This window comes from Nothobranchius furzeri, chromosome 18, assembly GCF_043380555.1.
Source record: "Nothobranchius furzeri strain GRZ-AD chromosome 18, NfurGRZ-RIMD1, whole genome shotgun sequence".
NCBI lineage: Eukaryota > Metazoa > Chordata > Actinopteri > Cyprinodontiformes > Nothobranchiidae > Nothobranchius > Nothobranchius furzeri.
The window spans coordinates 25,173,266-25,201,075 of NC_091758.1; the positions used below are offsets into that span (position 1 = coordinate 25,173,266).

The 27,810-nt window shown below is 41.4% G+C and overlaps 3 protein-coding genes across 4 annotated transcripts; all 3 read left to right on the forward strand.

Annotated features, from left to right (window-relative positions):
- The first annotated feature begins 1,134 nt into the window (after positions 1–1,134).
- On the forward strand, positions 1,135–11,714 carry LOC107392146 (thrombospondin-type laminin G domain and EAR repeat-containing protein). 2 transcript variants are annotated; one of them, XM_015969760.3, is made up of 13 exons: positions 1,135–1,490; positions 2,307–2,530; positions 2,746–3,089; positions 3,453–3,543; positions 3,623–3,779; positions 3,853–3,984; positions 4,060–4,130; positions 5,851–6,012; positions 6,087–6,264; positions 6,358–6,590; positions 10,944–11,122; positions 11,257–11,358; positions 11,551–11,714. In XM_015969760.3, exons 1-13 carry the CDS (start codon positions 1,406–1,408, stop codon positions 11,702–11,704), a joined length of 2,112 nt encoding a protein of 703 aa, XP_015825246.3. In that variant the 5' UTR covers positions 1,135–1,405; the 3' UTR covers positions 11,705–11,714. The 2 variants fall into 2 exon arrangements, with proteins under 2 accessions (XP_015825246.3, XP_015825245.3); XM_015969759.3 differs by having other exon boundaries at positions 3,853–4,130.
- Positions 11,715–13,275: 1,561 nt separating this feature from the next.
- usp40 (ubiquitin specific peptidase 40) lies at positions 13,276–25,787 on the forward strand. The gene is made up of 32 exons (XM_054741710.2): positions 13,276–13,651; positions 13,718–13,947; positions 14,028–14,095; positions 14,176–14,289; positions 15,537–15,701; positions 15,784–15,930; positions 16,056–16,199; positions 16,277–16,405; positions 16,495–16,608; positions 18,084–18,191; positions 18,278–18,451; positions 18,568–18,703; positions 18,881–18,962; positions 19,096–19,267; positions 19,342–19,426; positions 20,489–20,559; positions 20,628–21,031; positions 21,099–21,237; positions 21,357–21,417; positions 21,936–21,989; positions 22,189–22,277; positions 22,420–22,506; positions 22,597–22,633; positions 22,733–22,797; positions 23,077–23,151; positions 23,222–23,422; positions 23,505–23,623; positions 23,713–23,778; positions 23,870–24,080; positions 24,157–24,252; positions 24,334–24,428; positions 24,525–25,787. The coding sequence occupies exons 2-32, from the start codon at positions 13,752–13,754 to the stop codon at positions 24,613–24,615; spliced, it is 3,795 nt and encodes a 1,264-aa protein (XP_054597685.2). The 5' UTR covers positions 13,276–13,651; positions 13,718–13,751; the 3' UTR covers positions 24,616–25,787.
- Positions 25,788–26,944: 1,157 nt separating this feature from the next.
- Positions 26,945–27,791, forward strand: fabp7a (fatty acid binding protein 7, brain, a). Its single transcript, XM_015969762.3, has 4 exons — positions 26,945–27,103; positions 27,188–27,360; positions 27,436–27,537; positions 27,673–27,791. The coding sequence occupies exons 1-4, from the start codon at positions 27,031–27,033 to the stop codon at positions 27,721–27,723; spliced, it is 399 nt and encodes a 132-aa protein (XP_015825248.3). The 5' UTR covers positions 26,945–27,030; the 3' UTR covers positions 27,724–27,791.
- The last annotated feature ends 19 nt before the right edge of the window (positions 27,792–27,810 follow it).

A 27,810-nucleotide genomic window follows, 5' to 3' on the forward strand; every position in this document is an offset into this window, starting at 1 on the left:
CTGTTAAACTATTAAGGTGTTAAAAACAAATGCACAGCGAGGAGCTGTTTTTCTTTTGCTTTCACTAATGGAACACTAGGGGGCGGTAAAAGCAAGCCAAAACTGCAAAGTATCTTTAAAGGGGAACTAGGCAGTTTTGGCTTGCTTTTAGCACCCCCTGGTGTTAGGTTTTGCTTTTGGTTCTACAAACAATTTCCTTGCTGTGAGTTTTGTCTTTTTAACACCATAATCTAACAACTGGAATGTCTCCTCGGCCTTCCTTAGTGTCTACAGGAGCGGTTCATCACTAAATCAAACAAATCAGATGTGTTCATCATCTAAAACATGCAGGAAACGCTCTGGAAGCAGACTGCAGTGCCAGGTATGCCAGCTCAATTTTTCCAAGTCCCAACAAAGCGGCCACTGGTTTGAAGTTGCAAGTGGAATATTCTGGCCACAGGGGGCACTAGAGGCTAGGTGACCTTTCATTAACCCTGTAAAGGGTCACTTTAGCTCATACTGGCTCATGAAAATGATTTAAAAATATGAGAAAGTTGCAAAGTAGAAACGACTAACAGGAATTGAGAAAATTAACCTAACAGGAAAAGTTTCACACGTTTACAACCAAGCTAATTTGGAATACCCCCACCCCCCAATGCATTTGAGCTGTGTCAATTTCCACTGTTCTGCATCTTAACGTGTTTACCACCCGTCTGGTCTGGCAGGAGGAAGGATGAATTCAGGGCTATAAGAGAAGGTGGAGCAGTGCTGAGTTTGGGACACAGATTGTAATATGATGAAGATAAATGACATCCATTTGCCTTGTAAATATGCTGGTTGATGGTTTCTCAGAGAAGGAACAAACAAACACCCCCAACTCTCAACTGGAACCTTTCTAAAAAAAACAAACAAACAAACAAACAAAAAAAACACCTTTAATCATTCTGTAAATTTGCAGAATTCTCTGCCAAACTAATTTCAAATTAGTATCCATACACTTTTATTAAACTCACTTAAAAATGTTCTAAATCTTTTATTTTTTGCAACCCTTAATAAAAAGTCTAAAGCAAAACTTGTGTTGTTGTTTCCACTGTGGTTGCATTTAACACTTTTATCTGTCCGTCTGCAAGCTGCAAACAGAAGCATGCACGCGAAGCCGAGCAGCCCTTCCCTCTGGCAGGTCTGTGTGGTTGAGGGAGGATGAGTGACACCACGGTTAGTGATTTGCATGGCTCCGGCTTTTAAAAGGGGCTGCAGGTGGAAGATTTTCCTCATAGATGTGCAACTGAGTGATTGGATCAGGAAGAAACCATTTCCAATCCTGTTTGTAAAGTTAGCACTTGGGTCAGTTATGAAGGATACCAGTTTTCTTTTGTGCATCATGGAGACGTTCTCACCAGCCTGGAACTGAAGAAAGCTTTCCCTGATGTCAGTGCAGATGTTTCTACTGCTGCTTCTCTGGAGTTTGAGGGTCACTGACACAACGACAGGCACATGGAGACAGTGTGCAGGTACCGAAGCATTTTACTCACCTGTAATTCTTTTATTCTCAGCTTTATTGCTTCATTTGTACAGTTAGTGATAGTTGATGGTTCCTGGGAAGCTCCTCCAGCTAAAATTCCTTTGGATAATTCCATGTCTGCGCACCAGGAGCTCTTAACTGTTGTGGATCTGTGTGTGTGTGTTTGACATAATGACTTCAATTAACATCCATAAACAAGTAGACGTTGAACAGGGGTAACAATCCCATACACAACACCGGGGCATTCAGGGGGAGATGTTTACCGGATTTATCACCAGAGTGTTTCTTCATCCATCTCACTTTTCATCCAATATCTTGTTGTATTCCAAAACAACCCAACCCACATTAGGTTCGACCATCTCCTGGGGCTGTTTCTCACAAACGGGTGGAGACATCAGAGTATTTATTCGTTTATTGCTTCTGTTCCCAACATTTTTGGTCAAAGCTCCTCTTTAGACGGTGATGAAGAATGTATTCAGAGCTTTTATTTAACTAAAAGTGATTTTTTTTCCACGTTGGGAAAACACACAAAGTTGTTAAAAAATATATTTAATTATGCACGTATGAAGGGTGGGTGCTAATTTATTATTATAGATCTAAAGTTGATCAATTAACAGGTAGAAAAGTAGAATTAAATTTAAATTACGATGAATTTATCTTCTTAGTTATTCAATAATAAATAAAGTAGCAGCTTTCAAAACCGCCTCATTTATTTTGCTGCCTGTTGTTCCGTTTCCAGCCCTCAGGTGAGCAATTTAACCTGTTTACAGTCATTTGAGCTGCGTTATTCTCTTGCTATCCCCAGATTTGCTTCCGTTGGATCTTCTGTCCTTTGTTCTTGAGAGGGACACCTCCAAACTGGTGCCCGGGGTGCACATGAAGCAGGCCCTCGGGGTGAGGGGCGTTCACTTTCTGAGCCCTGATGCCCCCTTGAGCTTTTCCTCCTCCCAGATTCTGGTGAATTGTGACCTTTTCCCCAAGGAGTTCTCCATCATTTCTACTTTTAAAGTGAATCACAGCACACCAAAGGTGAGCATCTGTTAAAACCTCCATCTCTGGAGGTACGAAGAGATCCTCTGCTGCAAAAAAAAAAGCAGGTTTTAATTCCAAAATAAAGGGAATAATATACAGAAACATGTTTTCATGTAGGAGCTATGTCACTGATTTATCTTTTAGTTGAAATGTTTTATTATATATCAGTCATGCATCAGTTGTCTTGAAGTTATTTCCTTTCTGTCTGATAGAGGAATGAATATATCTTCTCCTTGCTGGAAGCTAAAACTGTAAAAAGTGCAGAGGAAGTGGTAGAAGACACTTTAGGAATGGAGATGATGAGGAACTTTTCCGGAGAAGCGCAACAGGCAAAGAAGAAAACTAGGAGCCACGAGGAGCCTGGACGGCTCATCCTTGGACTGAAATTATCCCAAAACGGCCGTCTGCACTTCCTCTTCAAAGGTCAAGGGGAGGCTGCAGAGCCCAGGGTGTTTCGAGATGCCCGGTTGGCGGATAACGAGTGGCACACTCTCGTTTTAGCCATCGGCCGTCATCACACCAGGCTCACAGTGGACTGCAAATCACCGCTAGAAATGTAAGCTTATTTTATTTTTCCTGATCTCGGTCTGCCTTCCAGCACCGTCTCTTCCTGTTTACTCAAGACGTCCTTCATAAGAATAACCCGCTACTGCTTTAAATCTGCTCGCAGCCTGCAGCCACATCACCGTGTCCTGACAGACCATGATGGATGGTTTTTTTTAGAGGAAACTCCCTCTGGCGCACAGAAGGGAGCAACCTCTGTAGAACTTACAGATGTAATACAGTTCACATCTCGTGTTCTAGTCCTAAAAAACAGACATGAGGGAAGCATCTTCAGTCACAGAGGATTTAGATCAGTTACAGAAGAAAAACAACTTAATCCAGCTATTTGTAATTATGGTCTTTTCATGGCAAATAGCACTTCCTCCAGGCCTTTCCCCTCAGACCTCAACATTCAGAGATCCAGATTCCACATTGGCAGCCGGGGGAGATGGAAGGGCTTGTTTTCAGTGAGTTATTTACAGTTTGTGCGATAATTCATAACAGTTTGGGTGGTAATGAACATCTCACTGATCGTTCCATATTCAGGGTCTGCTGCGACAGCTGGTTCTTGTGCCAAACTCAGATGCCACCCATCAGATCTGCCCCTCGCTTGACCCCCAGCTGGCTGCTCTGTCGATTCCTCCGCTGCTCTTGGACCGGCCTGTCAGAAGAAAGCAGAGCGATAGACCCAAGGTTTCCTCTGGTAAATGACATCCAGTCCATGAGGAATGTGATGAGTGTTAACAAGGAAATGAGCTCCTTGATTGCTCCTTTAGAAGCTGCACAGCGAGTGTCAGTGGCTTTGGAGAGGTCGTGTTCAGAGCTGCAACAAGGCCAGATGTGGTTTAATCCGCTCAGGAAGGGCCTCTACGTCTGTAACGGTTCAGTATGGATCACAGTGTTGGAGGGTAGGGGTTCAAGATCCATGCATGAGCAGGTTCTATTTCTGTTTTCACTGCTAGTGACATCATCCTTTCATGCAGAGCGTGAAAGACTGGACTACGTGTTGGAACATCAGGTCCTTACCACCAGCTCAGAGACACATGATGTAGAGGTATTCATCAATCTTTGAGCTTTTAATTTTTTTTTTCTTCATATAATTCTCATTTTTAAATAAAAGTGTTTTCCTCTAAAGACCCTTTAAAGCAGGGGTGTCCAAACATTTCAAGACAAAGGCAAAAACCATCGCGTTAAAAGCCATCACAGGTCTCAAAAGTGTAGAAATTATGTTACGGCAAAAGGCCTGAACTATACATATTTGTAAAAATCTAAACTTCTAATTTACACAAAAGGGTCAATGTAGATCAACAGAGTGTTGGAGAGACAGAATTTAAAAATATAGAAATGCTAATGAGGACCGCCTAAAATCACTCTGAGGGCTGCAGATGGCCCTTGGGCCGCACTTTGGACATGCCTGTATTAAAGCTTGAAGCATGAAATAATGATTAGAAATTTCAGACGAATTCAAGTATTTATTTGCTAATGATATTATATAATGTTTATTATGTCTTTATGTAACAACACAACAATAATATACAGAAACCAAATAGGCCCCTGCCAGCTGTAGTGCTTAGATCTTCCACCAGAGGGCAGGAGACATTTTGAGGATTCAGAAAATAGAGGAAAGTACCAATCCTGTTAAAGAAGTAAAGTTCTTAGAAACTTGAATCCAAGTCATATGGAAACATAGAGCTGTCACCCGTGTAAATAAAAAATTAGAGCAAAACCGTGTTGTTACGTGGTCTTGTCCAACCAATAAAATGTCACAATATACACATATATCAGGTTTGTAGGTGTTACATCATATTGTATGAAAGTGTCAAACATAAAAAATGTATTGTTAACACAATACAATTTATTATGTTGTAACATGTATTTGCCCTAATTTATTGTATGTGGCTCTATGTGGTCGTACATTCAAGATTTATCAAACACTTTTTTCTCTTACAAGCATAAAACTAGCCATAGCTTCGTCAATTTCAAGCGGTGAAAGCAGAGAATCGTCCATAACTTACAACCTGCTTGCAATCACATCGCGTGAGATCCTTTGATTTTACATGACCATCCATCCATTTTCAGGGTTGAGTCATGGGGGCAGTAGCTTAAGCAGGGAGGCCCAGACTTCTCTCTCCTCGTCCACTTGGGCCAGCTCCTCGGGAACGTAGTCTCTCCAGCGTGTCTTGAGTCTTCCAAGGAGGCGTCCAGGAGGCATCCTAACTAGATGCCCGAGCCACCTCAACTGGCTTATTTCGATGTGGAGGAGCAGCGGGTCTACTCCGAGCCCCTCACAAATTACCAAGCTTCTCACCCTGTCTCTAAGGGAGAGCCCAGACACCCTGCGGAGAAAACTAATTTCGGCCGCTTGTACCCGCGATCTCATTTTTTCGGTCACTACCCAAAGCTCGTGAACATAGGTGAGGGTTGCAACGTAGATTGGCCAGTAAATCAAGAGCTTCGCCTCCCGGCTCAGCTCTCTCTCTTCACCATAACAGATTGGTGCTACGCCCGCATCACTGCAGACGCAGCACCAATCCGCCTGTTGATCTCATGCTCCATCTCTTTCCCTCACTCATGAACAAGACCTCAAGATACTTAAAAGCCATCATAGGCCACAAAAATGTGCATTTTTAATATGTAATAAATGTAGAGGTGGAGGGCTTTAATGTGACATCTCAATTATTTCATAACTTCAACATAAGAAGCAGTTACTATGGTCATAAAATGTGAATAATTTAATTTTTGCACTTTACTGTCTTGCAATGCAACATTTTCAGGTGTTTCAGGTACCTGGCTTAGGTTTGATGGCTGCTATGGCCCACCGGTCCCCAGCCTCTGGCTCAGCTTTGTATCTGTGGACCCAATCTGGTTTCCAGCTCTACCAGAACATCAGCACGCATGGTGCTCTGGCTTGGAGACATTTCAGAATGGGGAAAAAAGTATGGCAAGTTATCGGTGCGATCACACTTTGATTGAACCCTCAGGCCTTGCTGCATTTGTTGTTTTCTTGCAGGTATTCCTTGTGGTGTCTAATTCCGGTGCTGGAGCAGACTTTTCTGTGGTTTACAAGTGGAGCAACAGAAGAAAACGTTTTGTGCACCTTCAGACCCTGCAGACCTTCTGTGCACGAGACTGGGAGGCCTTTAACATTGAACAACATTCATACCTTGCTGTAGCCAATCACAGGCAGGGTAATATGAATTAATGATGAAACTTCTCCCTTTTGGCTTGCTCAGATTTTGCAGAAGCTGTAATTAACAACTTTTTTCTCCCGCTAACTGTAGGTGACAACAACCACACGATAAACAGTGTGATATACAGGTGGAACAGGTCAATAAAGTCTTTTGAGGTTCACCAGATGCTACTCACTTCAGGAGCCTACGACTGGGAGTTCTTCACTGTGGGACCATACCATTTCCTGGTTGTTGCAAATGCTTTTGATGGAGTGACCACTTCTGTGGACTCTATCATCTACGTCTGGATCAATGGAAAATTCCAGGTGTTTCAGACAATCAAGGTCAGTGAGAGCTCAATGGCATAAAAATGGTGCAAATTATCTCCATCTATCATTACAATTCTCTTCGAGCACGAGTAGGAGTTGGACTCGAAAGCACTTGATGGCTTGCTAGATGATTTCCCTTCCATTCATCAGCTGGGCTTTGATTCCCTCTGCTGAGATGTATATCTCTGAGATGAAAAACGATCTTATCTGTGCAGACAGAACGAAGTGAACACACAGATAAAATGAAAATAGGTCGGGAGGAAGGAAAAACCACATTTAAGACACAGCCAAGAATTGACTCTGTGGTTTGGCACGATTTGCTTGTGCGATGGCTGTGACGTGTAACTGATGGTGAACAATTTAGTTGGATCTAGCTACAGTGGATGTGAGTGTGCTGACACATTGATAGCCACGTGAGAAAACACGGGGAGAAGTGTAATTAAGGGGAACTCCGCAGGTGGATGGGAGGAGTCAGAACACCTTGAGGCTAAAATCATCAGAGAAAGGGGGGGGGGAGGTGATGAAACGGCAGAAAGCTCTTTGCTGCACAAACGGAGTCTCTGTGATGCAATATCAGTTTGAAATGACTAATAACAAAAACATTAATTTTGATGATTTAAAAAACCTTTTCGCTGCCATAAATCTCTTTAACAAGATTAGTAATTTTTTCTCAAAACATACAGTAAAGTCCTGTGCATGCTGTGCCCTCTACTGGGGGATCAAAGTACTGCAGTTGGCAAGTGCCAATTTTATTACGTATTTATAATGTTGTTTTATAGTTATCTCAACTCACTCATTATCTTAAAAGTAGAATATGGAATACAAACACCAAAGCGACATCTAGTGTGTGGAGGTTGTAGTTGCAACCGTAGAACAAGGTTTCCAGCCGTTGTGATACCAGGTTCTCTGCCGAGACATGAAATTATTTACTTGGTTCCATCTGTTGTAGGCTTCACCTAAACTCGCTCTTGTTTTAGATGTTTTATGGTCGCTCCTCTTCTGAGAAGGATAACCTCTTCTGGACTCAAAAGCAGCTGCTTGACTTGCAAAGTCCGCCATTTTCCACAGTGCCAGCCTCGCTGAGCCAAGCGGACAGTTTGGCAACCCACAATGGTGCCCTCTACTGGCTAGTAGATGTAAACATTAACCCAGTGCCGTGCGCAACAAAATATATTTGAACATTTTTTAAATTAAAATATAGCTTTTAAAGGAAACTGTGTTTTCATTCTGCACACATATAAAAACCCATGGAGGTATTATTTAAAGTGAGCTTGTGTAGTTTTTACTTCTGGAACTATCCATCAAAATGTTGATGAAAATGAATTAAATGATGCCCACATAACATATAACCATTAAAATTGGGTCTAAAATACTTTGGAGCATGTGTCTCTTGGCGACACCGTATACACAATGTTTCCTTCTACAGGAGCCCGTGAGGACAAAATGCTTTTACTGATTTGTAAAAAATGGTTACAAAATTTTCGCTGTTGTTGTTTTATGCATTTCCCTCTTCGCTTGTTGCCACTGATGAAAGGGAGTCTGATGTACTTATCATTTTCCTAGAGGTTGATTGATCTGACACCCAGGGATTTTTTACTCTAATGGCCATCCATTGGTAAGGTCTTACTCAAACACAAAAACACAGCTTGCCTGCAATGATTTAGGTACATATTGCCCCCTATCACCAGGGAAAATATACAACATCCCTTTAAAAAATATAAAGCTTTTTATTCAATTGTTCCATATTCAACCTTTACCTGCTCACTCCTCTATAGAGTCATGGGGAGTTGGTGTCTATCTCCAGCAGTCATATGTTTGAGAGACAGGGGACACCCTGGACAGGTCTCCAATCGATCACAGGGACACACAGAGACAACCACACCCACTCCAGAGTTTTTGTTTGTTTGTTTGTTTGTTTGTTTGTTTGTTTGTTTATTAAGATCCCCAATGGCCACTGTTAAAACAGTTGCTATTCTTCCTGGGGTCATAAAATCATCCAAAAAAACCAAAACATTATTCATGCATCAACACTTGGCTCACAAACAAACAATCCATTTCACTATACAACATAAATCTCCACTATAAGAGCACACCACATTCCACCCAATACAGCACCAAAATAACATACATTTCCCGTAACATAAAACGCAAATTACTCCATACATGATACTGGACAACAAATCATAAAATTAATAAAACATAAAACTCATCTTCCTCAAACTCGTGTAAAAAGAGTATTAATAAATATCTGCAACCTCCTACAAAAATCACTCCTTTGTAGCTGAGCCCTCAACAATTGTGGTAAACTATTCCATTCCACCATAGCTCTATACAATACTGACCTATGAAGAAAATTTGTTCGACTAACTGGCAACGACAAGCAGCCGTCAGCTTGACGCGTAGCATGTTGGTGAACATCTCTAAAAAATGCCAACTGATTTGAAAAAATGTCTAGTGTCTATGTATTTATAACATTCCTAATAAATTTTATAAGTAAATACTTTATTCTACTCTTTACACCCATCCATGCTAGAGCAGTATGCATGTTCTCACAACTCCTTCTAAAAAACAACTTAAGACTAATCTAGCAGCCTTATTTTATGCGACCTAAATTATTTAAATTCGCTTCCATAGTAGCAGCCCAAATTACTGCACAATAGTCAAAGTGACACAAAACAATAGCTTCAACTAATATTTTTCTACTTAAATATGGAATAAATTTTCTACCATTCCTCACCATTGCCATGTTCTTTCCCATTTTATTTAAAATCTGTTTCACTTGACTATTCCAACTTAGAGTTTTATCAATTGTTAAAACCAGTAACCTAACTTCTCTAACCTGCTCAAATGGCATTTCTCTTATACATAAATTCATTACAGGTTCTCTCAACAAATGAGGTGATCCCATCACCATACATTTAGTCTTCTCCACATTAATAGCTAACTTATTTTCATTAATCCACCCTTCTACTAACCTCAATTCCTTTTCCAAAATAGAATTTAATTCCTCCAGATTCTTTTCCGCTACATATAAAGTCAAATCATCCGCATATAATACAATCGTAGCACATTCTAACATAAATGAAAGGTCATTAGTCAAAATTGAAAACAACAATGGTCCAAGACAACTTCCCTGCGGAACCCCACATAAAAGATTCTTCCTTCGAGAATAACTGCCATTAAACAATACCATAAACCCCCTTCAAGTTAAGTAACTTTCCACCCATTTAATAGCTGATTCATGAAAACCATATAACCCTAATTTAATCAGTAATAGATTATGATCCACTAGATCAAATGCCGCACTCATGTCCAATAATACCATCCCAGTTAGTTTTCTATTATCCATATAAGTCATCCAATCGTTAGTCATCTGTGCTAGTGCCGTTGTTGTTGAGTACCCCTTTTTATATGCATGCTGAAATTTAGAATTCAACTCATTTTCCTCAAAATATAGAGTTATTTGATCAAAAACCAGTTTTTCAATTAATTTCCCTAAAATCGGTAAAATACCTGGAGAACCCCCACACATGCATAGAGAGAACACTCAAACGGTGCAGAAAGGCGGCAGCTGGGATTCCAACTAGCAACCTTCTTGCTGCATTGCAAAATTGCTACAAATTGCATCACCATGCAGCCCTGTTTCACAGTTACTTCAGAAATATAACAGCTATATATTTAAATTGTCTTTACCATGCAAGACGCATCCACCTTTAACTGATAATTGTTATAAAATGATTGAGACTGTAATGAACATTTTAACTGCTAATTAATGATTCTAGCATTCAGATGAGTGTTTGATCGCTGCAGAAAGGAGATAATTATGAAATAAACACAGTGATTTATTGGCTCTTGGCAGTAACAGGACAAGTTGATTCAAAGGTTGTTGTGGACGATCTCCAGTATGTTTCAATTCCCACTCCCTTTTTTCACCACAGAGCTTTCTGAAGTGCAACATATGATTGCTATGATGACTTCCTGCACAGGTTTTGCACAGTTTTCTGGTGCTTTAGTGGATTTTTCAGAGTAAAACTAATTTAAACATCATACAAAGAAAAAGTATTTGTAAGAGTATCCTAGTATTAGCATTCTGACCATGAAAAGTTATGGAAAGCTTATTTTTGTCAGCTTGATACAAACACAAACTGGGCCTTCCTAACATTTTTAAACTTGTTCAAAAACACAATTGAGTTTTGATCCTTTGAACCATCTGTTGTTGTTTATCTGTTCTCTCTCTGCTCATGTTTGCTCTTGTCCACACCTTCACTCCCCAAATATGTAATGAATTTTCTCCTTGAGGGATAGAAAACACTTGACTGAATGTGTCATCATTAACACCCCCCACCCCCCACCCCCATGGAATTGTAGACATTTTGCGCCACAGATTGGGAAATGTTCCGGATTGGCAGCCGAGTGTTTCTGGTCGTTGCCAATGGACACAGACTCCACGGTAACGGGCCGAGTCAATACACCATCAACTCAACAATCTACGAGTTGGACATGAGTGGACAACTGTTTGTCCGTTTCCAGGATATAGTCACCCACAGGTATCGATGTGTAATTTTCAGATAAGATGAACCAGATGCATGTGCAAATCCAGATGATGAGATCATCTTTAAAGATGTTTGCTGTCACTTCACTCAGTTGTCATATTCCACTTAAACGTTCTCTTTCCTCCCAGTGCTGTGGACTGGGAATTCTTCAGCCTTGGGGAGGAACATTTTCTGGTTGTTGCTAATTCCTATAACGGAGAATCCTACTCTCTCAACAGCATTCTCTACAGGTATTTAACTTGTCAACTGTTTCCTCTCCCCTTGTGAATTCTTTCATCAGTTGCTTTTAAAAATGCAGTACCTATAAAGCAACCAAATGCCTCGGTAGTGGTGTATTTTCTTTATAAGAAAGCATCACCTTGCAACTAATGAAACTAATTTTCATTCTTTAGATTTATTTCTGTTTCCCGTGTCTTCTACAGGTGGCAGGGATATGAAGGATTTGTTCCCGTTCACTGGCTCCCAACGATCGGATGCAGTGATTGGGAGTTTTTCAGCTCTAATGGAGAGTCTTATCTGATCTACTCTAGTGCCAAAGCACCTCTCTCCAAAGTATTTAAACTGAAAACTTACTAGAGAAGAAATTGTGTGTGTAGCTTTTTGTACTGTATCTGTGAGAGGTTTATTCCTGTGTATATTTTTGTAGATTTTTGGAAATTATCATGGAGAAAAACATTTACAATAATTTTATTTAATAGTCCAATGCAATTTATCGAAATGAAAAGCATTGTGTGTGTGTGTGTGTGTGTGTGTGTGTGTGTGTGTGTGTGTGTGTGTGTGTGTGTGTGTGTGTGTGTGTGTGTGTGTGTGTGTGTGTGTGTGTGTGTGTGTGTGTGATGGGAAAATTTTGAATATGGTGCTAACGTTCATTTGAAGCACTACTTCAACTTTAACGGTGAAACTAATATGAGATAGACTCATTAGATACAAAGCCAGATATTTCAAGCCTTTGTTGTAATTGTGATGATTAAAGTTTACAGCTTAGGACAATCCCACATTCAAAAGCTCAGACAATTAGAATATTGTGAAATGGTTCAATATTCTAGACTCAAAGTGGCCCACTCCGATCAGCTAATGAATCCAACAAAAGTTTCCTGAGCATTTATATGGTCTCTCAGTCAAAGTAGAATTGCTGAAATAAATTAACTTTTGCACCATATTCAAAATGTTCAAGTTTCACCTGTAGGTTACTCAGACATTTCCCAATGGTTTTGGTTAGTATAGACCTCATATAAGTCACATAGAAATACATTAATATTAATAGAACCATTTAGGCAATAATATGCCATGGCAGATGTCTTTGTGGGGGTAATTTGAGGAGAATTAATACTCAAGCCTCTTTAAATCTACAATCTGTCTGTAAGAATATTTACTATTAAAATATATTTAACATATGTTTTGACTGAATAGGTTTCTCTCTCAATTAGACTGTTAAGTTTGCTGCATGAACAAACTTAAATCTGAAAAGTGACAATGAATTAAAATTTGAATTAATGTAATTGATATTGTTTGTTTAGTTGTTTTTAGTCATTAAAAACCGAGTCCATAATACACCTCCAACTAAAAAAAAAAAGAAAGAAAAAAGTTTTCATTTTTATTGTTTTATTTTTATTTAACATTGAGTTCAGAAGAAGAAGAAACATTTTCATAGAGTGCCTCTCAGGACATGAGGCGTGTCACAGACCAACAACAAAAATATGATTTAAATAGTGTAAAAATTATTTTAAAACTTTTAAAAAAGGGTGAAATTGAAAAGTTTAAACCGAAAACTGAGAAGGAGGACAACTTGAATAAATAACATTCATTTGCCAATACAGATAACTTCCTTATTCATAATTTTAAAAAGGATATTTTTGTATGTCAGCAGTCAAAATAAAGTTTGGACCTTTAGATAAAAATTACAAATCTGTTCATGTTCACGTTACTTCTAAAACTACAACTCCCATAATGTTATCGAACAATCAAACGATTAAATACCCAAAAATTAAGTTTTAAGTAGAATAACAGTTATTGTAAGGAACGTATTTCTGATTGAAAGACTCATATCAGATAAGAAAAATAAAACGTATTTAAGACATTTGGTAAAAAAACAAAACAAAGAAATCAGTTTGCTTCAAGTTTTCTCCTGGACCGATTTACGTACTACAAATCCCACAATGCATCATTGCATTCGCGACGTTTAAAACATGGCGGCTTACTGTCCAGCTATGGTGTCTTTATTTACGTTTCGTTTATTTTCCTTTTTAAGGCAGTCACGGGAAGAAGGAGCTTGTGTTCGAAGCCAATTCGAGTAAAAAAATCGATTAAAATATTAGCCACTGTTTCGGTTTTACGACGCTGTTTTTCCAGTAGTTGTAACACCGACTGTCAGATTTCTTTTGTCGCTCGGCGTTCATTCAGCTCAGCGGTTGACTGGCCTTATCGAGCGGAGACACAACTCAAACACGGTCATGGTCGCAATGTTCAGCCCCGTGAACTCCTCTTACCTCAGAGTCAGTCCAGCCGCTGTTGACCGAGAACTCGGTAAGACCAAGATGAGATAGCAAGAGGGCACGTCGGAGTGCTAACGCGTCTTACTGCTTAACCCAGAGAAACGAAACTGAAGAAACTCCACTCACTCAGCATGTTTGGAAACCTTTTTGAAGAAGAGGAGAGCGAAGGCTTCTCTTCAGCCTCCCCCAAGGAACGAGCTGCCAAAGGGACGGATGAGCCTCCTCCACCCCGAGGAAGGAGTCATTTGTGCGGCATTAAGAACCAGGGAGGGACGTGCTACCTGAACTCTCTGCTCCAGACTCTGCTGTTCACCCCTGAGTTCAGAGGTGAGGACTGATCACACAGCCTCCAGCAGAATAATTTACACTTTTTAATTCTTATTTTATGTTTTGGTGTGTATTTGCAGAGGAGCTGTTCCGTTTGGGACCACAAGAGTTGGGGTGTCTTGAGGACAAAGACAAACCAGAGGCTAAAGTAAGTGAAACAAGATGCCTGACTGAGTCAGACATTTGTTTGTGGTGTGAAACTAAAGTTTGTCCTTTTCTTTCACCCAGGTCAGAGTGATCCCACTGCAGCTCCAGAGGCTGTTCACCCGTCTGCTGCTGGTGGATCAGCAGTGCGCCTCCACCACTGACCTCACTGACAGCTTTGGCTGGAACAGCAGCCAGGTCTGAGAGGCTCACATTACACTTTTCAGTTCAGTGATTGATTTACCCCCGGGTAATGTCAGGATCTGCATGCCTACCATATAGAAGTCCCAGCACAGCAACCTGACTGGAATTTCACTTTTTTCCCTCCGTGTCTGGAAGCCGTCCAGCTGTGTTCATGCAAAACTATCGCCTGGAGTCAGAGAGCAGAAAGAAACAGATACAAAGTTTTCCACACCGTCTGCAAACCTGATGTTGGAAAAGAATGCCCAAAAATGCAGTGACATGAAGCGGTGTTGTGTTGCTGCTGGATGGAGGAGATACCCTACGTGTCATTCTGCTGTGGTTTATAAATGATCGACATTCATTATTGCATGATATGCATCGTTTTTATAAAATTACAGCTCCCTAAATTTTGTCTATAATAACTAATAAAGCCAGAGCATTCAGAGAGAGCATGTTGACTTTTAAAAATAAATCACTGCAAGTAAAGGAGGCAGAACAAGAGCAAAACACACCAGCAGTGTTTGACGCTTGTAAAAAAAAAAAAAAAAAAAAAAAAGAACCTCATTATTTTCACACTTTCTGCATCTATCAAACTTTTTCCATCCAGTTCTATTTTCAAGTGCTGATGCAAATGAAACATTTCCATCATTTCTAAATGTTTACACGGAAAATAAAAACTGAAATTATATATTTGGTTGATAACAATAGATGATTTGATGGTTTGAATTTTTATGTTAGCCTATATTGCTTGTATGAAAAAAGTAGTTTTATGTATTAAATTAATGCAACTTTTTAAGTCTAAACCGTGCAACTCTGCCACCTGCTGGCACAATTTGGTACTTTCTTTAAAATGTGAACTCTGAGGATTTGTTGCTGTAAATGATCAGAAAACCTCTGCTATAACAACTTTATGCTTTCAAAAACACATCTTGGTGATGCAAATGTTTATTTTTAAATAGACTGCTCAAAATATGCAACTATAGCTGATAAAGATAGAAAAACTTTGGTAAAGTGAACACTGATATAGTCTTGTGTGTTCCTGAATTGGACGTCACTTACCGCTCTCTTATTTTGGCGAGGCACAAGATCGTTTCCCATGAGTTTTTACTAAAGCAGAGAAATTAATGCAGTGCGTTGCTAAACTTAAGTAGTCATGATTTTATTGTTGGTCAATAGATCAGACGTAGTGCAAATTCTTTAGATTTGTAAAAACAAGTTTCCTTTGTCTGAACTTTTCATTTTTTTGGTCAACATTTTTTAAGGGGACGAATCAGCAGGATGTTCAGGAGCTTAACCGGATCCTGTTCAGTGCCTTGGAGCACTCTCTTGTGGGCACCAGTGGCAGTACATTTATCCACCGCCTCTATCACGGCACCATCGTCAACAGCATCGTCTGTAAGGAGTGTGGGAACATCAGCCAGAGACAGGTGTGTCCTGGTGTGCCCGTTTTCGATGCATCACTAGTTAACCTTTTAGGACGTTGTAACTTTTTGCTCATGTCGTGTGTAGGAGGACTTCCTGGACCTGACGGTGTGTGTGTGCGGTGTATCTAGTCTGGAGGAGGCTTTATGGAACATGTTTGTGGAGGAAGAGATGTTTGAGGGCACTAATCTTTATTGCTGTGCTCGGTGTGACAGACTGGTCACTGCTGCTAAGGTTCGTGACATTGTTCATTCTGTGTTTCCACAGTTAGACATGTTTTATTACAACGGACTAGAGAATAAAATAGGCCTTTTTTTTAAAGCATAAAAATTCTATGAAAACTTGAAATTTCATTTCAGTCCGCCAAGTTGAAGAAGCTTCCTCCTTTCATGACGATGTCCCTGCTGAGATTCAGCTTTGACTTTTCTAAACTTGAGCGATACAAGGAGACGGGACGCTACAGCTTCCCGCTCACCATCAACCTGAGACCCTTCTGTGAACAGGTACTACTGAAGCGTTTTACATTGTTGTCAGACTACAGTTTCATCTCAGATCAACCCTAACCCTTGTCTTCCCTCAGACTGATGGAGATGACACGGATTTCACCTATGATCTGTTCTCTGTGATCATCCACAAAGGAGGCTGCTACGGTGGCCACTACCACGTGTACATTAAGGATATTGATGAACTCGGCCGATGGGAGCCACCTGTGAGAAAAAACAAGAATCGTTTTTTAGAATGCCGTGCCCTTTAACTGGTTGTATTGCTGCTCTGCTGAAAGCTACTTCTTGTGTTTAGGATGAGGACTGCAAACCCAAAACTCAGATTAAAATCAAGGAGGTCAAGGAAGTGTGTGAACCAAAACTGCAGGAAGATGACCCCCTTTCTGTCCTCACCACAATCATTTCCCAGGTATAAAATCTGTTTCTACTTCTGTTGTTTTCTCTGATAAAACCATCAACATAAAAAGGATAGACACGGCCCTCCCATTGTTGGGCAGGGTGGAAGCCAAATGGGAGGTTCCCATCACTGACATTTTGGGTCGTGTTGCACGGCTCATCATGCCCAGACAATCCAAAATGGGAAAAGAGGGGAGCTGAGGGTGGGGCTGTTACCGGTGGAACAGGATTGGAACAAATGAATCAGTGTAGCTATTAGCTAACTTAGCTAACCTTAGAAGCTAAGAAGAGGCTCCGGGGTAGCCCACCCGCACGGCCGTCTGGCTCCAGGGCAATGCTGGTCGCCTGTGGAGATCTAATGTGGACCGGGACTGTTAAACTACAAGCAGAGCCTCAGACCACTGCAACTGTAGCTGGGCGCCCTGGCCTTTTACATCAGCTCATGCTCCATGGTCGGAGATCAGCAGGACATTAGCTAAGTGCTAACCCGAAGCGAATGGAGTTTTTACAAGAAAAACACAGTAGAGCAACTTCAAAGTGAAGCACCTCCGGCCTGCCCAAAATCATCACTAGGCCAGAGAATAATGGGCTTCGCTGGTCCACCGAAAGATCCGTGAGTCCGCCTTTGTTGACTTTTCCAGCTCTGAGAGTGTCAACATGGAGAGTCGACACTCCCATCTTCAGTCGGGAGCGCGGAATGGAGCTTGGAGCCACGTTGACACTCCCAGAGCCGGGAAACAGGAACAGCCAGCCGCCTGCTCAACTGTTCCCGGGCAGGAGACGGGAGAAGCCGGGCACCCACTCAAGTTTCTTATGCATTCCCACTAGCATGTTTGACCAAGCAGTTAAATGGCACAGCATTTCCCCCATTCAACCAGCAAAGTCAAGTACAGAAATAAAGTTTTACTTACTGATAAAAAAGAAGACACTGCTTGGATGATCTGTTAGTGCAGCCAATAACCACAGCTTGCCCTAATTTGTTCAAATAATTTCATGATTAACATCATCATCCAAACACAAACACACAGAGGACACAACTAAAGTTCAGAGAGTCGAAATAGCTGAACATCTATTAACGTGAGGCCCAGGCTGAGGCCTTCCCCGAAGCTAGCTCCCACCGCTAGCTCTGAAGTCACGTGGCTCTGATGCTCATAACTAGTCAGAATTTTAAGCAATACACTTAAACAGAAGAGTTACAAAAACTCAACCCCCTCAGAGTTGTCATGAATGTAAACTAGGTCTGTTAAACCTAAAATGGTTTTTTGAACCAGGCTGTAAACATGTTTATTTCTGCTGTGAAAATGGCAGTTTTTACATGGGAGTCAATGAGGATTTGCTCACTTCTGGTGCCAGCCCCTAGTGGATGAGGGTAGAACTGCAATTTTTGTCACTTCTGTGTTGGCTTCAAAAAATTCAGACTAAAATGGCCCCTTGGATAAAAGGATAAAACTAGCATCAATGACCTGCAGTACCTTTGCTGTCCACCAGGAGTCACCAAAGAGTGTTCTGATTGATCAGCTGGGCCAGAAACTCATGGATAAGATCGGCTCATCCTGGAGCAAGAAGTTCAGGAGACAGTATGGTCCCATCGGAAAGGTAAAGCTGATTTGTGATCTTTCTTAAATTGTCTAAACTTCCTACAAATATCACCAAGTTAACACATTTTTCCTTTTCTTGTTCAGTTTCTGCATTCTCACAGTGATGTTTTCATGCTCGTGTCTAATGGTACTCGAGTAGCGCTGAAGGCTAACCCTCCGAGTCCAGCGACCGAGTGCCCCGCTCCAGCAGATAAAGCCACAGAGCCGACAGCTGCTGGCTCAGCAACCTCCGATCGAGAGCAGGAAATCAAACCAGAGGTCCAAAAGCAACAGATTCTAAATGTCTTTGATTTTCTTTGCAAGATCTTTTAGAAGTTTGGGACTTTTACGTCTCTTTTTTTTTTCTCACGGTGCATCCTCCTGTCTGTCAGCAGGGTAGCCACTGGTTTGACCTCAACGACTCCACTGTGACTTCCATCAGGGAGTCGGACATTGAGAAGCAGTTCCAGGGCAAAGAGAGTGCCTACATGCTGTTCTACAGAAAAACACAGCTGTTCAGACCGAGCAAAGGTAACAAATACTTTGTTTTTATTTGTTTTTTAAATATTACCTCAGATGGAAAAAACTGAAGGACAAACTGACTGGAAAAACCTGCTAGCTTTAGTTTCAGTCAAATGAATACATAATTTTGTTGTAAGTTATTTATTTTTCTCTACGTCTGCTTTGTTGATGACTGTGTTCGTTTAGCTCTGAACAATCCCCTGTATAAAGTCCCCTCTCAGCTCATCCAGATGGCTCAGGATGAGAACATCCAACTTCAGCAGAAGCGGTACAGAACAAGCTCGCTCTTTTATTTTTATCATGCTGTTATCGGATGTCCAGCTGCTAATTACAACCCAACTCACTAGTGGTAATTCAGTTTAGTCAGGAATTACAAAACTTCAATGTTTTCTTTATTTCAGTGAGCAGTTTGAAGCCAGTAACAACACTGTGGAGCTGCAGCTGCACCTGGCACCCTTCTATAGGCTGGATAATGGAGCCCTGCAGCCCATCAGCACAGAACCAAGTGGGATCACCGCCCTGAGCTTCGACCGGAGGAAGACCGTGGGGGATTTACGCCTCACTATTTATCAGGTATTTTGTTTTGAACAATAGCTAGTCCCGTGTTTTTAAAATCCTGAGTTTTATTTTTTTCTCCTTGACTGTAGATGCAGGAACTCTGGGAAGGAGACATGGCTCTGACCGTGGCAAAGAGTCTTCCTGCAGGTTTACACCTCTACAACACTCTAACAGGTTAAATATTCACCAATATTTATGCAAAACTGGCCTTTTGCATCCTTCAGTGCTGCCGTATGGGTCTCTACTGTTTCTATAAGCACTTCAAACAAGAAAAAAAATCCACCTGTTTTCTGTCAGTGTTTGGTTTTAGGAATCATGAGCTTGAAACAAGCTGTTTCAAAATGTCCCCGTTTGTGATGTCACAACTGGGGAAAGTAGCATAGAACCACCTCTCATGTGCAAGAGAGAGAGACTCTGAGCCCCTCCCGGTTGTCTGAGCATCTCAGCGTATGGCAGCCTGAGTGGGGTGGGTGTGGGCAGGTCCAGCTTGTTTTGTTCAAGCGGTAGAACCCTGAAACGGCTCATTCTGGATGGTTCTGAAACTGTCGAGAATAAAACTGGTCAAATAGCTTCATGTGAGAGGGATTTAGTGCAAATACCTAATGAACATTTTTAGGGCTGAAACGAATCATCGAATGATTTGAATGCTTCGATTCATTAAATACCTCGATTCATTTTTTACTGATTGGAAGCTTCGTTAAATGTGCGCACCACAGTCTGAACACACTTTACTGGCCCACTATGTGGTGATCTAGGTGCTGTGGAGGAAAATAGAGAAACCAGCAAAGACGAACCGTTTAAAATGGCAGAAATGGTCCAAAGTTTGGGATCAAGAGTTCAAACTACGGGCAGATTAGCAAATGCTAAGCTAGCATGTATCACGCTCATGATCAAGTGGAGTTCAGAAAAAACGTGATGGTTGTGAATGACTAAACTCTAAAAGCAGAAGAAAAATCCCCACCATCCCGTTTATATGTGGATGTTTGCAGCTGAGTTTGTTGTTTTATTTTTATATTTTTATCAGCAGACCGTAATCTCGTTTCACTTGAATAGGATATTATTTTTATTATTATATTAGATGAAGGATTCAATAGAAAATTCGAATACTAAAATATTTGATAGCTGCAGCCCTAAACATCTTTTTTATTGACATAGAACTCTTATAAGTTAAGAAAAATGTCATAATTTGTCCCTTTTTAATAAAATTTAGAGCTAATAATCGTGTTTTCTCCACAGCTGATGACGTGTCCTTGTACAGTGTAGGAATCCACACAAACTCTGACCTGTTTGTGTGGAACGGTAGAGAGGTGAGGAAAGGGTTTTTGTTTTTCTTTCCTTTGGTTGATTTCAACCTCACATCCTGGATGTCCTTCAGGTTTGTGGTGCGACGGTCCAGACGGGAGCCGAGTGGGAACCGGTCTTGCTGACTGTCGTCCGACCCTTTCTGGGTGAAGACTTTGAGCAAGAAGCTCAAAACGGAATCGAATGTAAACAAAGCAAGTGTGAGAACGGCGGGCCGGGACTCAAAAGGGAAGCAAGAGGGTTTGCAGGTGGTGCAACTCTTGTGGAGGTGAGGGAGGCACTCGGGGAGCCTAAGGAGAGTCTGCTGTGTCAGCGGCAGAGAGGAGGAAAGGGAGGTGAGCAGGGGGCCGGAGAGGGAGGGGGCGCGAGCGGATGGAGAGTATTCCCACCAGATGATATGCATCGGACTCTGAAAGATCTGTCGCTGAAAGATGGAGACGCACTGTTGGTGCTGGAGCCGGAGTCGTTGGACAGCAGGTGAGCTCTCTAGTGATGCGCCGGATGTTTAGAGGGACTTTTTAACGTTTTCCTTCACTGTGATCAGCGTGTTCACCCGAAATGGGGACGTTGTCACCGTGACCACACCGTCTGACTGCCGCTGGCTCCTGGTGGAGTTTCAACCACAATTAAAAGGAGGTGAGGAGGAAAAGAAGAGAGTCAAGGTTCCAGCCACAGGAAATATGGTCAGTAATTAGAGTCTTTCCTCTTGTTTCCTCTTGTCCCTCCCTTTTCTATCTTCAGATTTAGACATTTATATTCTTACAAGAATCATTTTTATTCTGTGTCGTTGCTCTTTGCACAGCTGCTGTGTGAAGTGAAACGGAGAGCCGTGGAGGAGCTGCAGCTGCAGGAGCAGCCTCCAGGCAAGATGCTCACAACTATCCATAATTACAGCCGCGCTGCTGCTGCTGCTGCAGATAACTCATAAAACCAGGACATAAAAGCTGTTTAACCAGTTTAAAGGGGTTTCTGTCTATGTTTTTACATTTGCTGTTGAGAGTTTTGATGCTTTGATTATTTCGTTATTAATCTACACCCAGCTTTGTGGAACGACCGCCTGGGGGTTCCTTTTATAAGGACTCTTCAATTTTTTTGCAAAAATTCAGAAATTCTCATAAACACTAAAAACTTTCTTATCCCATTAAATATTTTCACAGTTAAGAAAAAAAAATTTCAGATGAATGAATGAATGAATAAAATTATAAAAAGATGATTTTTGTGAATTAGTTATAAGTGACTGGGAAGTTTTTCTTTAGTGTTTTCATTCGTCTGGCTTTAAATGAGTGAAACTTCCTAAAAACGTGTGTGTGTGTGTGTGTGTGTGTGTGTGCGCGCGCGCGCGCATGTGCGTGTGTGTGTATTTTCCTCTACTGGTGGCCAGGTGCGCCGTACTGTCTGAGGCAGGTGGACTGCACAGGGAAACTCCTTCCTCCAGGTATGGTGTCATTTGTTACCTGGGGTTTGATTTCACTGGTGCACATTACTTAAGAGCTGGAATTCCCCCTCGTTTTGGCAAACTGCCTAACACTGCACATGTGTAATAGGTATTCCCCCTCCTGCTTGTAATTTTCCTTCCAATCACGTCTTTGAAGCCGTAGATCTTGTTCTCATTCTTCATCCTTGTTTTCTGACAGTGTGTGAGGAGCTGAGCGTTCGGGACGCAGGAGTGCGACTCATGACCACACTGACTCTCTGTCCGGGAAAAAGCCCCAAGGAGTCACAGGTGTGTCTTTAATTTCCTCACTCGGCTCTTCTCTACTTGCAGCTGCAGTGATTAGAAGCTAAAGAGTGTTTGACCCTGTAAATCAAACCGAGGAGGTGTGTGTTGATGATTAAAGTTTAGAGTGTTTCTCTGCACGCTGCAGCTGTTCTTGCTCTACACCGTGGGTTCTGCGCCCTCTGCTGGCATGGAGATGGATATCATTGTGGAGAAGACCTGCACTGTCAAAGAAGTGAGAAAAATACTCTGCAAAATACTCACAATGTATTTACGAAAAATTTTATGCGCATTTATTAGAATATTACCTTTCCTGTTGCTGTAGTGTCTTAAAGCGATGCTGGACGCTGTTGGGCTTGATGGTAAAAGCATTTTTTCTTTTTTAAAAAAACAAAATAAATGTCCTAAACATGCATCCTTTGTGAATTTACAACTGATTAGGATGTGTTTTTAAATTTCAGGTACTTGTTGGCACTTGAGGAGGCTAGATTGGTGTGAGGAGGTTGGAGAACCACTCATGGATGAGGTGAATCACTAAACACTAATAAAGCAGCTCCTTTTGTTCTTTCTAACACAGCCGCTCCTCTTCAGGCCTGATTTCCTTCATTTTGTACACTTATCAGAAGTAGTGAGTGATCCGGTGATTCTAAACAACTGTAGGAATTTGGGATAAACAACAAATATTTAATTGATGGTCTTAAACAGGAGAGTTGTGTTTTTCTAAATCCATGCCTTATAAATAAAAATATCACTATAGATTTAAATAATTCATAGCCTCATGTAAACTTCAGACTTCTGTTCCCAGGATGCTCCTCTGTCAGCTCTGAAGATCGCCAGCGGAGAGACGCTGGTCGTCACTGAGGGACTTCTGCCTCCGAAGGTAAGTGGACAGCTTTATTCTGATCATTGCTCAGTTGTTACTTTTAATTATTTTTGCTTCTCCTTCTCAGGGATTTCTTAAAATATCTATTCGGTTGTTTGTGGATCTGAGAAGTTTGGGGTCAGATTCTAATCACACGGATGACACGGCTGCTGAAGAGCAAATGAACAAAGGGGCGACGGCTCGGTCGCCTGGAACCACGACGGAGCTCAGAAGTGTGGGACAGGTGGAGATATCGGACGAAGCTACGCTGGAGGAGCTCAAAACTCAGGTGCCTTTGAGCTTAAAGGAACTTTGTATGGCGTGCATATTCTTTTTTCTGCCACTGTCACGCGCTCTTCCTCTCCTCCCAGGTCTTGACGCTGCCGATGCTTCAGGGTGTGTGCGTGCCGACCCTGGCGTTCCTTCGTGTTTGGCAGATGGATGGATGGAAGCTGGCTCGTATTCTTAGAGGACAACAAGTCACACTCAGGTCTTACAGAACACCTGATCCAGGACAGACGTTGGACCTTTAAGTCGTTGCATCACTGGTGTGTTGTTATTACTTTACCACTTCCTCAGGAAGCTGAAGGTGACGAGTGGTGCTGACCTTTGTGTGCAGCAGCTCCTGAAAGAAGAGGACATTGGGTAAGATTTAAAGCACCTGGTCTTTTAAGCATTTTGTTTATTTCTCTTCTTTATTTTACGCATAAAAGATGTGATTTATGTTATTTACAAGGCCTAAGCAGGTGCTGCTGAACGTTCGGATGGCCGTTCCAGGGGAGAGGCGCTACTACCCTGCAGAGGAGCTGGTTTGGGATGCATCCCATGATTCTTCTCCTCGCTCTCTACGCTCTTGTGTGGCTGCACGCTACGGCCTCTCTTCTGATTCTCTGCTGTTGGCCAAACACCAGCCGGAAAAACACACTTGGGAAGAAATCTCCAACTGGGTAAGGCCGAGTCTTTCACAAAACAAACTCGATTCAGGGAACAGGAGTGAGTGTGTTTTGTGTCTTGTGTTGTCAGACCCAGCAAGTGTCCAAGAAGAAGAGGAAGAAAAAGGCAGAATCGCTCCTCGGACCTCCATTCCACCTCAAAGATGGCGACGTACTTGGCGTTAAGGTATTAAATGAGCTCTTCTAGAAGAGTCTGTTTCGTTCTACAGGATGTTCTGAATGTGTTCTTTATGTTTTTATCCCCAAGAATCTATTGATCGACAACAACAGAGACTTTTTAACGGCGGAGGACGAGCAGGGCCAGCAGCGGCTCATGGAGCAGGCAGAGCAACGCAGGAAAGGGTGTGTGCTTGTGTTGAAATAAACAAAAGAAGCAGCTGTCACTCCAGATGTTGTTGCTAAAATGACTTTTTTTGTTTGTTTGTTTTTCTTCTCCAGAGAAAATTCTGCCACGTCGAATAGTTCTGGGAAAACTAGGCCGAGGAAGCCAGAGGTGCCGTTGTCAATCAGCGTTGGAGTTTTTAGATAGCTTCCTCCTTCTGCGGGTTAATAGATCATCAGGATCTGAGGACACAGTGAGACGCCGTGTTGCTTTGGGAGCAATCCAGCTCAGTCAGTCATGTGCCACTTTAAAAAAAAAAAAAAAGAACTTTTAATCTTTAAGTCTGATTTTGGAGATGGATGAGAGACGTAAAGTGACTTTCTGACACTTTTCTTTTTAAATGGTTTGAGATGATTTTGAGTTAAACAGATCAGTAGCGAACTTAAATCTTTATACTGTATGCTGCCCAGACTTTCCTTTCCTTTCATAAACAGTTATCTGCTGTGTTTACCTGATTTTCTATCGACCGAACGGTTAAAAACATTTTCTTGTGGCTTTTAAAAGATTGTTTTTTTTCATTGTCTCAACAAACTGACACTTAGTGAAGAACTGCCTTCAGATAAACCACAAACCTCTGTAAGATGCAGCCGTAGCGCTAGTCCTCCCATGAACTCATCAGTGTGTGTTGGGAACAAAGCGTTTCCCTGGATCAGTAACGTGTTTCCAGGGAGGTGAGAGATCTGCCTTAATGTGGAGAAGCATCGTCGCTGCTCTGTCCTCCCTACCTCACTCAAACTCTCCCGCTCCTCTTCTACCTCTTTTATTCTTCATCCTTTACTCTAACGCTGAACTGTTGCCCAGCTTGGATGAAGCAAATCACTGCTATAGTGTTGACAGACTAACAGTGAGCGTGCCATGCTGCACCTCTTTAATGGGACTGGGACCTGAGAGGTGGGTGCACGGCTGTCTTTAGCTCACCCCTGTTTGACTTGATCGTCTGTAAGTGAAGAGCCCGAGGGTTTCTTTTGAAGAATATTTAATGTTTTAGTTGCATGTATTAGATCTGAAGTTCAGGGAAGTAAAACAATAAATGGATTATTTAGTAAAAAGTGACAAAAGTTACTTTATTCTTTGAATTGTTATTTTTATTTTATGATGCTGCTTCTCATCGTTTTGGCCTTTATCTGTGGCCAAACAAATGTGCAAAATTAGTTTTACTGGTTGAAAAATCAGCGGCCTACTCAGTGGACTTATTGCTGATGTTACTGGTGACACATTTGTTATATTGAAAAGGAAGTGATGTAGTGGTGCAGTGGACATCTGTACTCTCAAACTACTTTTGCATAAAGTCATATGAGCAATAAAGATAAACGTTGGGACCTTTGTTGTGTGCTAAATGTCTGTTAAAGGGGAAATATGACATTCTATGAAACGGCTTCACTTAATTTAATCAGTTTTATTGACATTTTCAGTACCTTCCAAAGTGAGCAATTTCAGGGTGCTGTCACTTTAAGAAAAGCCGAAGCTGACCCCCCTGCCCCTGCTCAAGCTGCTATAAGCTGGGGGTGAAAGTAAAGAAATTTTATTTATATAGCACTCCACACAGACAGAATCACAAAGTGTTCGGGTTGGAGGATACTGCTTTAACAGTTCAGTAATATAGGGAGGAGCTTGACCATGTAGAACATTGAACCTCAACTGGTGGGTCACGAGCCACATCCGGCCCGCCAACCCTTTGGTCCGTAACACCCCCCAATTGGGGACTTCGAAGTTTAGCAGCAAAATTAATGTCCCAAATATCAACGGTTTATGTTCTCCAAACACAACTAAATCTACAATCTAAATAGTTTAGATGGGAAAAAACATTTTTTTTAACATCAATTGTCTATTTGGACTAGCAGCCACTAGCTACAGCACTATAAACAGATCATATGCTAAAACTAAATCCAGGGTATATTGGAGAGATTTTATTCTTTTTTTAAAATCTGTAAAGTTATTAATAGGTAATATTAAAAATATATATTTGGGTAAAAATGTACAGCATGGGTACTGCATAGGTTTACAGTTTCTAATCAAACATGTTACGATACCAAGATATTAGTTATTAGACCAATAAAAACCCAACTACTAATAAACACACACAGAGACATTCATACAGACATAGAAATGATTGACTTTTATATGGAGTTACCATGACGTTTGTGTCAAACATTAAAGCTTCACACATGTTGACTATAGCCTCCCTACTACTAACGTCAACATCACAGATTACTGAAACAAACTTCAACAAAGGAAATCCTGTTATAAAACTACAAAGAATTCCCTTTTGTCCTGTAGATGAGTCTAAATCTGCTCACACTTCCATGATTATCTGATATAAAGTGAAGCAACTGTCCCACCCTTTTGTAATAATGCCCTTTTATGCATTTACAATGGGTTAATAACATGATTTCCATCCACCAGTCACAGCTTACACAGCTTCTGGAGCGTCCAATCGGCTCCTTGTGCTGCAGCTGACGTCCCTGCCCTCTAGCATGGTATTAGTTTGAAGCTTCGGCAGGATGCAGAGCTGTCTAAAGAGCATTTGTGACAGCTTCAGGAGGACTGGCAACATCTGCAAAAATGGTTGATGCTTTCTGTGCCACGTGGAAACTGATCGACAGCCAGAACTTTGATGATTATATGAAGGCACTAGGTGAGGAAATGACTCTTTTTATTGTTAAATGAAGATAAAAGCATCACTAAAATGTGATTTTTTTATTTTTATTTTTTTGGGCAGGTGTTGGTTTTGCCACGAGACAAGTGGGCAACATAACCAAACCGACCATAGTGATCAGCCAAGATGGAGACAAAGTGGTGGTGAAAACTCTGAGCACGTTCAGGAACACTGAGCTGTCTGCCAAGCTGGGAGAGGAGTTTGATGAGACCACACCTGATGACAGACATGTAAAAGTGAGTTTAAACTGATGGAATGTTCTCTGGCTCCCGTTCTGGTTTTAACTGGGCTTTTGTTTTAATTTCTTGCAGTCCACCTTCACCATGGAGGGAGATACATTTGTGCATGTGCAGAAGTGGGATGGAAAAGAGACCAGATTTGTCAGAGAAATCAAGGATGGAAAGATGGTGATGGTAGGAATAAATGCATATTCTGTTTTTTGTTAAACAACAACCAGATGGGTGAACACAATCTTAATGTCAAAGTTCACTTCAGCATAAAACCATGTAACATAAGACTTTCTCTACATTTATGTTTTCCCCGTCCAGATGTTGACCTTTGAAGGCGTGACAGCGGTTCGCACATATGAGAAGGCCTGAACCTGATGAATCTTCCTAGCAGGTGTTGGGTTTTTGCAATAAAATAAACAGATAATGAACTACTTTGAGACTGTGAGCAGTGGTTTG